The sequence below is a fragment of the Salarias fasciatus genome, chromosome 5, assembly GCF_902148845.1.
Source record: "Salarias fasciatus chromosome 5, fSalaFa1.1, whole genome shotgun sequence".
Lineage (NCBI taxonomy): Eukaryota > Metazoa > Chordata > Actinopteri > Blenniiformes > Blenniidae > Salarias > Salarias fasciatus.
The window spans coordinates 16,603,461-16,618,558 of record NC_043749.1 but is presented as its reverse complement, the minus strand read 5'-3'; the positions used below and the strand labels follow the sequence as shown (position 1 = coordinate 16,618,558).

General features: G+C 43.7%; 1 protein-coding gene across 1 annotated transcript in view; it reads left to right on the top strand.

Annotated features, from left to right (window-relative positions):
• Window positions 1-14,092, top strand: part of LOC115388699 (zinc finger E-box-binding homeobox 2) — a 29,471-nt gene extending 15,379 nt beyond the window's left edge. Inside the window, exons 2-8 of the mRNA XM_030091946.1 lie at window positions 5,577-5,861; window positions 7,275-7,484; window positions 8,649-8,842; window positions 9,011-9,122; window positions 9,383-10,863; window positions 10,965-11,148; window positions 11,744-14,092. Coding sequence (XP_029947806.1) covers window positions 5,577-5,861; window positions 7,275-7,484; window positions 8,649-8,842; window positions 9,011-9,122; window positions 9,383-10,863; window positions 10,965-11,148; window positions 11,744-12,387 — 3,110 coding nt within the window. The 3' untranslated portion in view covers window positions 12,388-14,092. The remainder of the gene's footprint in view (window positions 1-5,576; window positions 5,862-7,274; window positions 7,485-8,648; window positions 8,843-9,010; window positions 9,123-9,382; window positions 10,864-10,964; window positions 11,149-11,743) is intronic.
• Window positions 14,093-15,098: the final 1,006 nt, after the last annotated feature.

Genomic DNA, 15,098 nt, shown 5'->3' with positions numbered 1-15,098 from the left:
AGAAAATTAAACTTCAAACATGGTCCAATAGCAAAAAAAAAGAAAAGATATTTTACTTTTCACACTTCCCAGGAAATTTTCACAAAGGGATATTATTCTCAAGATTTGGAAAAAAAAAAAAAAAAACACAAACAGAGGAGGTTCCAAGCCCTGAAATCATTTCCTTGAGAGACACAGAGACAGTGAGTTGAAGATGAGCGAGAGATCAGGTGGGAGGTGTTTGTTCTGGGTCGCAGTCCTCCCCTGACTCATTGACTCATTCTACGAAATGTCAGCCAGCAGGTATGAGAAGATCTGTCATACAGATAGCTTTTTTTAATATAACCGGCGTGTTTTGTTTCAGCAGCACATTTAAAGATATGATCTCGCTGTCGACACAAGTCGTAACTGATGGCCGTGGATCTCCCTCGTCTCTGAGCTGCTCTCGTAGGTACTGTAAAAAAAAAAAAAACAGCGACACACATCTTCCTGCACTAGTGTTTACTTTAGCATGTGGGCGTCCATAACCCTGCTGTGGTAATTTATTGAGTTAAAACCAGCGAGTGGTGAGTGTCTTCGAATGCCTGCGAAACCAACTCAGTTTTAACTGCACGGAAGGTTTTTGATACATCAAAAAAATATGACTATGATTGTCTTTAAAAATCAGATTTACATGTTTAAGAGTGTGAGTCTGTGTCTTCTGTTGGCCAAACGTTGTCTTGTTTCTGGCAGTTTTCTTACCTACATGTTGTACAGGTGCTCCTCATTCTTTTATCACCTCCCATTTTCATGTAACTGTTGAAAACATGGTTTACCATTAAGTGCAATGTGAATCTTTCCTTTAGTAACGTTTTGTTGGCTGGGAAATATATTTTTTTCGGTATGAAGTTTAGACATACATCTTTAAAGGTGTGATGGGAAAAACTATCTGCATGTCAAATAGGATTGTATTCAGATTGATTCAAGTCAAAAGCTACAGTTTAAGATGCTTAAAACATTTTTAAACTGATTTTAATCACATGCACGTTGTATTGTTATATAAAAACCGTAAGTCGAACTCCTGAGTGTCCAAACTCGCTTCATGCAGGACTCATGAAGCCCAGTTTGATCCGTAGTGGAAAAAAACTGGTAAATAACAGTATCGTAATGTATAAATGCTTTACAAATAACAATTTGGAGTCTCTTCCTCTTTGTTTCAATGTGAAGATTTGTGAATATTTCAAGATTGGTTTATACAAAATATGAGCAAGTTGAATTTTACAAGGAAAAAGAGGTAAAAAATGTAACATTATGACATTTCTACCAACACCTCCTGATGAGAAATTCAGTGAATTTACAAACTGTCGTGTGTTTTTTTAAATTGCAACTAAAATGCAACAAATGGCTTTCTTTGTTTTTAGAGATTGAAGGTTTGCTTCTCTTTATCATTTTTTGCTCAAGACTTTATCCTGCAGCCTGGCTTTGACCTTCTTGCGGGCTGCTTTTGGCCCGCAGGCCACTTGTTTGGCACCTCTGATCTTGACCATACACAGGGAACTTTTGTATTTTTTTTTTTTTTCAAGGAGATATTTCAATAAAAGCAATATAAAGAAGGCAGATTCACCCTGTTTGAACCACCTTTAATCAAGTACAATTTCTTAAATATTGTAAAAAGGAATTGACACTATCAGAAGCATGCGTTTTAAAACTTAATTCATGGCCGATCACTTAGCTTTTTATGTTAAATTTGTTTCTCCAATTCTCTTAAATAGTTATTGTTTTGTTACAATTTGGCACGTTGGTAGATAATCTGATAGTTTTGTGGCTGTCATCATGATCAAAGTTGCCCATCGATGATAACACCCATGTCCGAAATGAATTCATATAGGCCTCCATGAAGTTTTGATAGTGTTAACAAAGTAAACAATAGATATCAACTATCTTCAATTATTATTGCTTGATGTGTGCTGCCTGAAAGCGAGGAAGACCAGCCTGTAAAATATCACTAACAGTACGATATCATTATCCCGCCTTTGTTGTAACGACCCTCAATTGTAAAAATCAACAGGACGGGAACTGTTTCGCAGCGTGGTAAATTGGGCCTGGCCTTGTTTGCTGCCTTTTAAAACCAAAAGAAACAAACAAGGTAATTTCTAGGTAGTTATTGCATGCTTACCATTTAGCCACATAATTACTGAGCCAATACCAGATCACATGTGTGCATCATAAAATAAACTGCAGTTTAGCGTGTTGCTGTACAGTAAGTAGAAGCCCTCGGGTTTATAAACAGAGCCGGCTTAGACGAGCAGCGTCTGCCCCGCTGTGAGCTGGAGCACCAGAAATGTTGGAGTGTGTGTGTTCTTTTTTTTTTTTTTGCCTTGTTTGTGTGTGTTTGTCAATATGATTGTGTAAACTGTTGGTTTCCCATATTTGGGAAACTGACTCAACTGTGGAAATAACAGAATAACTACTATCAGTTTCTGCATTTTTTGATGAGAATCAAGAGTCATTCGACACAGACCACAGTGGAAGAAAGTAAATTTGTGTTCTAAAAGTGAAATTCAGCATTCCTGGTGTCCCGAGAGAGAGAGAGAGAGTAGATTTGTTTCTGGTAAGTGAACCGTCAATCTTTCAGATATTCAGCCACTGTCAGGCCGGGAAAGTGGCAGACAGATTAAAATTGAAGTGCAGTGTTTGATCTGCGCTCACTGTTGTTGTCAAACGATCTCAAACAGCCTCCAGAAGAATGAGTGATCGACATCATAAAGTATGATGCAGCAGAGCTCCGTCCTCTCTGGATATGAGTCACATTCTTCCCACAAACACTCTGGTGCATGCACTCCGGCCGTGTACGGTCTTCAGCAAAGCTTTTCTCTGTATTGTCTCATGTTATATGGACTCCAAAATACCGACACTTTCTTTCCTAAAATTCTGAATTTTGTCCCTTTTAGAGGCCCCCCCCCCTGTACCTTTACGATGCCTGCAGGCAATTTTAAAAAAATCTAGTGTGGTTTAAAGACTGAGCCACAGCAGAAAAAAAGAACGATTTAAAGGATGCAATTGCTTTCCAAATAAATAAATCAGCAGGCTAGATAATGAAAGCCATTCTAGCTCAGTGTGCTTTAATGGCAGCACATGCAAACTCAGTGTCACTCACTGTCACGGGAGAGAAAATTAGAGCCAATTTTATGCTAATCCAGACCAGATTTTCTTTTTTTTTCCTTCTTCTTCTTCTTTTTTTTTTTATTCCTGTCCTATCATCCCAGGAATCTCCTGCAGGGCTGCTAGGTCGACCTCAACTACATCCCATAACTTTCTGAGCTGCCTGCTGCCGTAAAGCACGTTTGATGACCAATTTCACCCCCAATAAGAGCAAGTCATTCCTGCCCCGAGTCAGCGGAGCAGCTCAGTGTGAAGCGTGCGCTGGGTGGCCGGCCGCAGGGTGAATCACAATTTTCACACAAGTGCACTTCATACCTGGGGGTAACGAAACCGGGGCAGGATTCACCACCTGCTGACACAAACAGATACCTGTGTAGGTGTTACATTTTGAAATTAGCTCACACACTCATCAGAGGAATGACGCCCACTGACTCGCTGGTATCTTAGATGTGTGCAGCTGTGGGCTGCCCCCTCTTTACCACTGGGCTGTTGAACATGAGTGACTGAGTATGTATATGTGTGTGTGTGAATTGTATATTTTTATTTTTTTTTAACGGCTTTTCAATAACTGATTATTTATGAAACGAACCAGCCAGTGTAGCTGGAACGACTCAGACAGAAATGAGAGCGGCTGTGTGTCGTTTTGACGTTTTAATGATTCCATATTATGTTTATTTTGTCAGATTTAATGAGCTGCTAATTTTTTTTTCCCTCTCTGATCTGATGAAAATCAAATGAAGCACTTTCTGAGAACTGAAGGGAAGAATGCGAGCGACAGAACTGAGTAACGTGATGGCTCATACCGAACATGTAACTGTGATCTCATGTGGATACTGCACCCATCGTGCATGTTGGCACAGTCTCACTTCCTCCGGTGACTGTCTCTGTTTCAGAGAGCCTGCCTGGGCATTGCTTAATTGGTTTGTGATTAGATGTTGCTAATCAGTAAAGGGAAAACATGGCATCCTCAAAAATAATTCTAGGAAAAAAAGAGCCTGCAGCCCGAAATCCTAAGCATATGTTTGTGATTGTCATTTATTGTGTTTGCCATGGGAAAAACTCACCACCCTCGCAGTGCAGCTTCGGCCTGGGCACACGGGAAAACATCTTAAAATTACAATATGTTATGTATTTTTCTTTTTTACTGCTGCACCACATTCCTGCCTCTTTGTCATCATGCATCTGCACAAACGATACGCCGCACAGAAACTCTGCTGCTGAAAATGTCATCCAGCAGCTACAAAAAGTTAGTTTAACACACATTTGCAATTATTTCTTTTAGAAAACATGAGCACAATATTTTTTGTTATTGTGATAAATGCACATGTTCAAAGATTTAAATCAGCTGGTGTATCTAATGTAAGAAAAATTCCATCTTTTGCTTTTTAATTTTGTAAAACTACTTTTAAAACAGCCAGATTTAGTCAAAGTCAGCGTTAAACTATTCTTTTTGGACATTGATCAGAAATTACGTTTGCTTGTATTGATTATAATCCGCACATCAAACCCCACAAAGCCTTTGGAAATATCTCCTGATAAGAAACACATTGTACGGCTTCACTGGAAGACAATATAATTCCTCTCACTTACGGAGCGGCAACACAGAAACACTGCATGTCACACAGCCAGAGTAACACAGCTAATGCGGCGGCTTGTGACCCTGACGAGAACAAATTGTGACTCCCAAGTATTTCATCCCGCCTGCTAAACACAGACAAAACACGTTTTTAATGATTTTATTTGAAAAGACAGAAGTGTTTTTCTTCTTATCATCATTGTTGGCAGTTTATTGCTTCATGAAGTCTTTATTTCTTGTCTGTTTTTCAACTTTCCGTGCTCTGGACAGGTTGTGTGAAAATAAGAAGCTTGTTTTTCTTAATCATTTTTAACATCTTAGCATTTTAACTTTAATGATTTAATTAGATTGACTGGTGGCTGTTTTTAATGACGACGCATAAAAACTGAAGGTTATGCAAAAAACCCCATCAGTGACAAATTAACATTGACTGAACTGAATTAATAAATGTGCTTCAAATGGTTTAGAAGTTTCCATTCAAAAAAAAAAATCTGACTGTGTTTTCCGCCGTTTGGTTTCAGTTCCCTGTGTATTCTTTTTTTAATTGCGTTGCATTGTTGCTTGTTTGGTTCACGTCTTTCGCTCACCTCAGTGAACGCCATCGGAAATGATAGGAAACACATGTCAGTGCGACTCTGAGTGCTGGTTCAAAATGCATTCATTGATTTTGACACCCAAAAAATAAGAAATGTATAATTTTGAAGACATTTTAAAGATTAAAGACAGACGTTGGTAATATTTGGCATTCAGCTGAAAATAAAACAGAGCATTTCAAAAGTCACACATCAATAATGGGAGTTTTATGTGCTTGATGCCTTTCACTGCTGGCCTCAGTCTATTGTCTGGCCTCAACTTCTGTCTTTTGGTCTTTGTCTCGCAGTGGATGCTGAGCAAGTGAACTCCCTGGGCTCCGAAGGGGAGGATGAGGTGGGCTTGTGGAGCCTGGAGCCCCAGGACTGCCAGGAGAGCCTGGACAAGACGAGCCTGACGCTCAGCGAGGGCACGGACGAGCCTGGCAGCCCCGCTCAGGCCCCGCGGCCGCTGGGCCTCAGCCCCGGCGGCAGGAGCTGCTGGGGCCAGGTGGAGTCCGGGGCCAAGGCCGAGGGAGACGCCACCTACGTGTCCACCGACAGCAAGGCCGAGCAGGAGCCGGCGAGGATGTACTGTGAGTCATTTTCTGAATTACTCCAGAGAACAAAGGCTTGGCTGAGACAATAGAAAAAGCAATGTGTATATAAAATGAAATATGTTTATTTTGGGCATCTGTGTGTGACACTTCTGTGTGTGTAAACAAGTTTGTAGTGTTTTTTTTTTTTTTTTTTTTTTTTTTTTTTTCTGACGCAAGACAAAGCCAGACCGGCGACGCCTCCCCGAGCCCTCTAGATACACCTTCATATCGGCTCCTTGTGAAACCGTGCCTTCCCTACAAGCTGTTCCCTTTTTTCGCTCTTCTCTTTGAAAAGGGTGCCTTCTGAAAGCATGACAAAAGAACTCATCCCACACAATGTCACAATATTTCCATGCATCAAAGAGGTGACGTTACGGTACTGAAATCAGCGTTGCGCGACGTGAGGCTTTCCCTTTTATTTAGGGGAGATCAAAGGCTCACGCGGCTTGCCTACTAACAATCACTTAGCTCCCTCGCCTCGTGTGATTTGGCCGTGCCTGATGAAGGCGAAGCTGAGTTTTTACAACATTCAACCGCACAGGCTCGTCCCTCCACCACATAAAGAAACGGCTCAAAATATGCCAACATCTGCAAACATTTGAAAAATCTTCCTCAAAGTCGCTGTAAGCAACCCTGATTGGCTCGAGTCGTGATAGGAGGCGCCCGCTCCTCTTCATGTGCATTTGTGGCTTTGCCTCGCCGTCTGCCTGTCACTGCGGCCGAAGGACACAAACGAGCACGAATTCCTCAATCCGGTCTGGTATCGGCCCCACTAATCCTCTGAATTCACTGGGGTTTTTTTTAATCTGTCAGTCTTTATGTAAACAATTTAGTCCCATTAGATTTAGTTGCACAGTGTCACCTTACAGTTTCTAACCACACTGCGCGCACGCACACGCACACACACACAAGCGCACACAACCAATACATAACACTGAAGTAGCTAAAGTGACAAAGCTTTGGATCAGAAAGTGAAAGCCTCTTCCTTCGCCACACATCCATTTTAATACAGCTTACAAACAAACAACAAAGGGTTTCAGTGCATATATAAAAAAGTGTTGCTTTGATTCCTGAGCAGCAGATAAAAACAAGAAGAAAAGAGGTGTGTCAGAAGTAATGTCTCTGCAGTCACCAGAACTCTATCAATGAAGTGATCAAAGCAAGAGTCTGGTCGATTATAGCCCGAAGCGTCCTCAAGGCAAAGCTACCGCTCCATTACTTTCAATCCACTGACGCCATCTTCACACTCAAGCATCAACCCCGGTTTGGAAAAATTCTGAAGTTTCCTTCCAGACTCATGACTCCACGCTCATACTGATAACATTTGTATGAAAATGTAACTTTTGACCCCTTTACTACAGTTCGAGACGGCTGTAAATTCTCATTTGTATTTGTTTGCCCGTCCTCCAGGTAAGAACTCAGACTCCCAGAATGCCTTTGAGGACCTTGCCCAGTATGAGTTCCTGGCCCAGCTGAGGAAAGCCTCGACCTCAGTGGACCTCCTGGACCACCTGAACCACAATGGCTCTTCGGCCGTGTTTCCCCCGGACAGTCGGCAGGAGGAGCTGCCGCCGGCCATCTGGTCGCCCGGCGCGCAGCACTGCTCACCTGAGGGAGCAGGTACGTCCATGTGTTTTCAAGCTGCAGTGAAGCCTGGGAAATTAACACAGCTGGGTGTTAATTTTTATGAAGTCAGCCGCAGGATGGTAAAAAACACACACACAGGAGAAGACATTCTTGTGTATCAGGTTGGTTATGCTAATGAACTGTGTGTAGGGCAGGTGGTACAGTCATGGCTCACACTCGTCTCACACTGAGAATATCCTCTTTCTCTGTAAAGTCTGTCCCCACATGGGTTTTCTTCTGGTCTTCCCCCCAAAACTTGCTTTTTCAGTTTACCGTCTCTAAAATTGCCCGTGACTTAAGTGTGTGTGATTTTGTGGACTTTTTTCTTGTTTTTCTTATCCTCACTATATCGTCTATAATAGTGCTGCTATAGCCTTTAAATTCCCCTGAAGCGGGATCAAACAAGTTAATTCTGTCTCATCTTACTTAATCTCCCAACTTGATGCGTAGTTTCTGATTATTGGGCTTTTTAGTTCTTTGTCAATTTTTATTATTCCATTTATAAAGTATATATAAAATGTGAAATGCCATCATTTGTCAGTATAAACAGATATTTTACCTTTACTTTGTCAGCTGGCGGCTCAGTAATATACAGCTCTCTTCTCTGTGCTTAAATACTTCTGATTCAACTTTCTACTATTGTTTTATTGTGCATAAATGCAAAAGAAATTGCCTTGACAAGAACTGCTTATCATTTCTGTTGAGCTTATGGATGGGAATATGCTTTATTGTCAGTATTACCTGGTCATGTTCAGCCGTGTTACTACTCGCTCTCCCATTTCTCCTTTGCCTGCTTTTGCTAGTTATGTCTTTGATTTTGTTCGTTGCTGTTTTCCATCTGGTGTGGATGTAATACACTGGTTGACACAAAAATCTTTTATAGGAGTTATTATCAGATACATTTTGGCTGCAATTGCACTAAATTGAATCAAAATTCAAACTCTGCTTGTTTTGAGAATGCAAAAAAAAAAAAAAAGCCTAAAAGTAAAGATATTTATGTGACAAATGTACAAATTTATAAACTTCTCTGAAAGTATTTGCACATCACTTTTCCACTGCTGCAGCCGTAAACACTTTGTTATGGATGGGATGATACGTTTTAATGAATATGTAAAACTTTAAATGGCTGTTTAAAGGTCACCTCTGTCTGGATTCCAGATGCGGGCCGGACCCAGCAGGCGTGTCCGTTTTGCCACAGGCTGTATCAGCGCGGAGCTGCACTGAGGGACCACGTCAAATACTGTCAGGACAGGGAGGGGGGCCACATGATCTGTCCGCTCTGTGGATACACTGCCACCCTTAGGTCGCATATGGAGCGGCACCTTGCACTTCACAATCAAGCACAGGAGAAGGTGAGACAAAAGGAACACTTCCGAAATGTGAGATATTTTGCGTGTTTTTTTTTTTGTTTTTTTTAATTGCTTAATTCCAGCATTGTTTAAATGTACTCGACTCTAATGTCTTTTCAGACCATGAAACTAATCTGATAGAAAACTGATAACAGTGTCCTGTCTTCCCAGAGTGCCATGACTCTGGACCAAGGCTCGGAGACCAGGAAGTTCAAATGTCTTCAGTGTGGGAAGGCGTTCAAGTACAAACACCATCTCAAAGAGCATCTGCGTATCCACAGCGGTGAGACAAAAGAGCAAACAAACACCAAAACACTCGTACTCACCCACCAATTTGCTATTGTTTTCTCTGCATCACTAACCCTTTACTTATTGCACAAATTACACGCTTTGAAATTGCACCCAAATCAATGTGTTGACAGAAAACAAGTTAAACTAGTTCAGAACTGGACTGGAAGATCGTGTGTGAAAGACACGCCCACATGGAGGGTATTTTTGACTAATGCCCCCCCCCTTCCCCCCCGTCTGTGTCTCATCCCTCAGGTGAGAAACCGTACGAGTGCTCCAACTGTAAGAAGCGTTTCTCTCACTCCGGCTCCTACAGCTCCCATCTGAGCAGCAAAAAGTGCCTCAGCGGTGGAGGGCAGGGAGGGGCAAACACCGGAGGGGCCGGCGGGGCATTTAATGGACACAGTCAAGGTTCCTACCACCACTCGTTTCCAACATCTCCCTCTGCTGGCGGGGGTAGAACCGGGAATAGCAAGAGCTCCGTTTTGGCTCTGCAGAATCAAGAGAGCAGCAGGTCGTTGGGTCGAATGCCGGCGGACCCTCACCAGCTTTCACTGCAGGACCTCAGTCAGAACGCCCCGAGCTTCCCCAGCGTGGCGGACCTGGCCCGGCTGTGGGATCCCACGGCAGAGCTGTCTCTGAGGACCAGCATGCTGAAAGGAACCTCTCTGCTGCCTTATCTCCACTCTGGGACCAAATTTGAGCACATGCTGCAGGAGATGCTGCACAGAGATGTAAAGACGGAGGAAGCGATGGACAGACAAGTGGGGGATTTAGAGGAACGGCTGCACAACGGGGAGGGACCCGAGAAGAAGCCTGACAGGAGGAGAGAGTCGGTGCGGTCAGGCGAAGCCGAAAGAGGCGATCAGGGTGCGACGTGTCGCTGGTGCTCGCAGGTTTTCCCCAACGTGGCCGTGCTCCTGCAGCACGAGCGCTACCTCTGCAAGCTCAACAGAGAAGCCGTAGAAGTGCCTGAGGGGTTTCACAGGAAGGACCACTCCTCGCCACCTCTGTTCTTCCCCAGACCCGCTCTCCAACCAGAGACTAACAAACCAAACGAAGCAGCTAACGGCCTCCCTGGAAACAAGTCCCCGCTGCACAAACCCAGCTGGCACTCCGTCCCACAACAGCTTCTGGTCGCCATGCACTCCCCACCGCTGTCCTGCCACGATGCCCTGTCTTCACGGGTGTACTGGCCGAGCCAGGAAAAGGGCAGTCCGGGTCAGCTGATGCAGCAGTCGCCGGAGCTCACGTCTCCACGCGGTAGAAGAAGAGTTCCCTCGTCGGGTTTCAGCTCCCCCGCCTGTCTCGACCTGACCGGCGGTCCTCCCGAACTCAGCTCGCTGCAGAACGAACCTCTGGACCTCTCCATGCCCAAGCAGCTGTCAGACCACAGCGAGAGGAACAAAGCCGTCAACGGCTTCTCAGCCAGAGGGGAGCGGAGAGAGCGCCGGACCACACAGCCCGGTAGACCCAGTCCCACCTCACACCTCCCCCTGCACCAGCACCCAGTTTTCGGTGCAGCAGGAACTCCAGTTTTTCCGGGCTCCTTGTATAATGGGTTCCCCATCTTCGGCCAGCCTGGTGTGGGACTTTCAGGCCCTGATGGCATCACACCGATTCCCTTCAGCCAGTCGCCCGGCAGCCCGGGGTTTCTGTCGCCCATGGCGTACATGATGGAGGCAGACGCAGAGGCGACGCTGAAAAAGATCTACCAGGAGAGACAAGGTCTGATGGTGAGTACAACACATGGACCTAAATTAACTTGAACGGTGTAGATTGCCCCGAAGAAAAAATAATAATCTAAAGAATTGTCTGCATCATGTTTTGCCATCAGGGTGAAGTGTTAAACCGCGGCGCTCTGGACTACCTTTCTCTGATTGACGAAGGCCTCGATGGAGAAGGAGGGCCCGGCAGAAAGAGACTGAAGAAGACAGACGAAGGCCTTTACGCCTGTGACATTTGTGAAAAAACCTTCCAGAAGAGCAGCTCTCTCCTCCGACACAAATATGAGCACACAGGTCTGAAACCCACACAGATACTTGTTTAAAATGTGTCGATTTTGCATACTGTTACTGCCCTCAGTGGATATCATAGGGCTCCTGCAACAGACTGAATTAAGACTGCTGGATAAACTTAGTCTAATGTGGGTACAACAGTGAATTTGATGCCACTGAAACAGAGGCGATGGCATTCATGAGCAACAGGAGTCCAGAAAATACTTAATATCTTACTTTCTTGCATGAGATTACATAATTGAAGCCGATTAAATGAAACTGGACAGTCCATTGCCACCTTAAGATAAACATAAGGCATCACATAATGTTCCAGAGACACAGAGGGAGTGGGGAGGCGCAGATGTCAACTTTCAAACATCAATAGGATGAGAAGCAGCTGCAAGGCACGAGAAACGACAGCACTTGAACGCGAGCCTGACGAAGCAGGCTTAACCAGGAGGGCACAAGACTCCAAACATGTCAGGCTTTAACCTGGTGAACGTTAACGTTTACAAGAACGAGCACAAAAGCACAGCCTCACACTGACTGAAACTGTTAAAACCCTTATTATCGTGACACGAACATCACTGACACTTCTACATATTTGTATTGATTGCAGGCAAACGTCCCCACGAGTGCAAGATCTGCAAAAAGGCCTTCAAGCACAAGCACCACCTGATCGAACACAGCCGGCTGCACTCCGGAGAGAAACCCTACCAATGTGACAAGTGCGGCAAACGCTTCTCTCACTCGGGCTCGTACTCGCAGCACATGAACCACCGCTACGCCTACTGCAGCAAGGACCAGGACCCGGACCAGGACCAGGACCAGGAGGAGATGCCGCTCACCCCGGGGCTGGGCAACAACCTCATGGGGCGCCTCGCCGAGGACACCCCTCTGTCTCTGGACGAGACTGAAACTCCTCGCTTATTCCTGAGTGATTCCAGCCTGGACGGGGGTCCGGATGCCCTCAAAGAGGAAGAGGAGGAGGAGGAGGAGGAAGAGGAGGAGGAGGAGGAAGAGGAGGCGAGAGCCATCGGAGGCCATGTGGAGGCAGCAGAGGAGCTGGGAGGAATCCCGGTCCAAGAATCACCTACAGGGGAGAACGGAGTGCAAAGTGAGAGAAATAATTATGATGTGGGAAACCATATGGACGTTACCGAGAGCCACATCTGGAAGCAAGACTCTGTGCAGCAGAATGGAGACTTGGATAAATGTGAACTCAACTTGGATACAACAGAGCTACCCAGAATAAAAACTTAGGGTGGCCTTCACAAGCCATCAGACAGAAAAGCCTATTTTGTAAATAATAAAACTTTTTGATAAATTGTTTTCACACATATGTAACAGCTTTTTTTTTTTTTTTTTTTACCCTATTTTACAACCTGAAAAACGCACAGGAATACCAAAGGAGTCACAGCCTTATAGTGAATGAAGCCATACGAACAAGATATATGTGACAATGCAAATTACAGCATTTTAACACGTTTTGTCGGTGATTTTTATTTTTGTTTGATGTGTTCCAGGACAAAAAAAAAAAAAAAAACTGTGTTGCCTGATCTGCGGCCTTATCAAATATCCTTATGTGACTTTCTAGAAACTGTCTATTTTATTCGCTTGCTGCTACTGCCTGTTGCACAACAAAAACACAGTTATTTTTGTCCAGGATTTTGATATTGCTCCTAATTTTGTTTACGTACTATTTTGACAGTTCACACCAGCGAATGCGTCTAAAAAGGCCAGCCCAGTATAAATTGACTGTACAGTGGAAAATCAGCTGTTCTTTAAGTATAGCGTCTTGAAGGCTACAGATGCCGCCAAGTCAACCGAATCGCCTGATGCCTAATTAATATATTTATCCGTCCGAACAGATGCAAAAAAACCCCAACAATTTCAAACCTTTGAGTGTTATTTTAAACAGAAATACCTTTTCTTGCTAAAAAATGCACATGCAGCTGTCTCTTTGTCCCAAAGCCAGCAGAACATATTGCAGGACTTTTGTCGTTTTATGCTGTGAAATTATAAGGTACAACCAACTCGTCTCTTCAGGTCAACTGTGGTGCTTTAATTATTCAGCAGTGTTTTTAATCTCAGAGGGAGAACTGGAAGGTGAATATTTATTTTTCAGTCAAAAAAAGCAGCGGACTGCACCTTTTTGATTGCACGCCTTGCGAAAAGGAGGAGAGTCATTTCTTCGTGTTTGAAAAGGGCAAAAAGATGAAGTCAGTCTTACGGACGGGGGAGGGGAGGGGAGGGGAGGCGAGGCCCCCCCCCCCCCCCACCGTCAAGGGACGCAAATACAGTTTGCACTCATCTCAGCGTCTGTGTAACAAATGCTTGATTTCATTTTAATGCTCAAAAAGACCGACTATTTCTCGTAATGCCTGTCTTCGCACCCCCGCAAATGATAATGTGTCACACGCTCGTCTGTTGAGGTGTGACGAGAAGGGCCTGGACTCAGGACACACACGGCAGTTATGAACTTCCTCTTTCTGACTGCAGTGTAGTCAACGTGAAAAGTGCTTCAGATGCACCCAGACACTGTGAGGAGAGCGACAAAGCCTTGGTGGGATGAGATAAGACGGTTGTGTGTGAGGTGTGACTAAGCTTGCAACATTCGTGCATACTGTGCGCCAAAGTCATGATACGTGTGCGTGCGTGTGTGTGTGTGCGCGCGTGTGCGTGTGTGCATGTGCTTATCGCCAAAGATGTGTATATGTGACACCCTAACTGCCATCCTACTCTTGCTTAGTTCCTTTACCTGATATTTTTGGCCAAATAGTATAGCATTTAAAAGGAAAAAAAAAAAAAAAGAAAGAAAAAAATTGTACCTTCACTCAACATCTGCACACTTTTTATACTAATTGCTGTTTTGAAAAATGTGCTCATGCAACTTTTTGTATTTACTTTTTTATATACCTTTTGCATGTTTGTGGATATTTGTAATAAAATTGTACATATTTTGTCAGCAGAATCATGTATTTCATTTAATCTTTTTTTTTCTTTCCTTCCAAGTCATTCCACAATATTTGGCAGAGCTGATCATAAAAGAGCCACATTTTTGAAATGATGATGACACAATATTAGATCATTAAGCTATTTCAAATCTAAAGAGGCCTGAAATTATACTCTCTGGAATAGATATCACTATCAAGCGTGCCATGGCTTATTTAATCTTGAATGTAAGCACAGACATCTGCGGGAGATGAGTTTTCTAGTGAAGCTTGGCCGCTTCTGGGGCCGATCATTTTCAGTTTCCATCGCCGCTCGACATCCACAGGCTACTTTGTTACTCTTGATGATTTTGCGGTGTCGTTTTGCAGGATGAATCATCAGAGGTGTGCACTTCAGACCTGTGTGCACAGCTGAGGCGTTCGGGGGCTGCGAGACTTTCCCGACACTTTAGGTTTTAGGTCAGTGGTAGCAGCCCGCGACGAAGATATGATAGCATGCAGGTTTTGCAGTTTTCGCACATCAGCTGCATTCATTCAGCTGTGACACCAACGTTGTTATGGGGTTGTTTGTCTACATGAGTTTTTTGTCGGGTTGTGACATTCAGCACTCTTTAGTAACTAACAGAGATGGCTTGCAGTAAGATTCAGACTGTGTATTTAAGTACATTTTACTTTTGTTTCCTACTTTTGAAAAAAAATGTCTAAAATTTCTCCTAACTGGTGTGATACTTGTTTTTTAGACTGAAATAATCAAATCAGTTTTTTTTTTACAAAGGCTATTCATACTGAAGAGGCAGAAGTTGAAGGATTTCACAGTGATCAATAATGGATGAAAAGTTTTAAATTCACTGGGCCTGCTCTAACAAAGATTTATGCATGACAAAGACTGAAACATGATCAGCTGATCAATCATGAAACAGCTGATGGATGTACTGAGAAAACAGCTCACAAAAAGAAAACATCCTTTTTCTGATATTTCTATTCTGATCATCTGTAACAAATCTAGATCTTTGATAACTT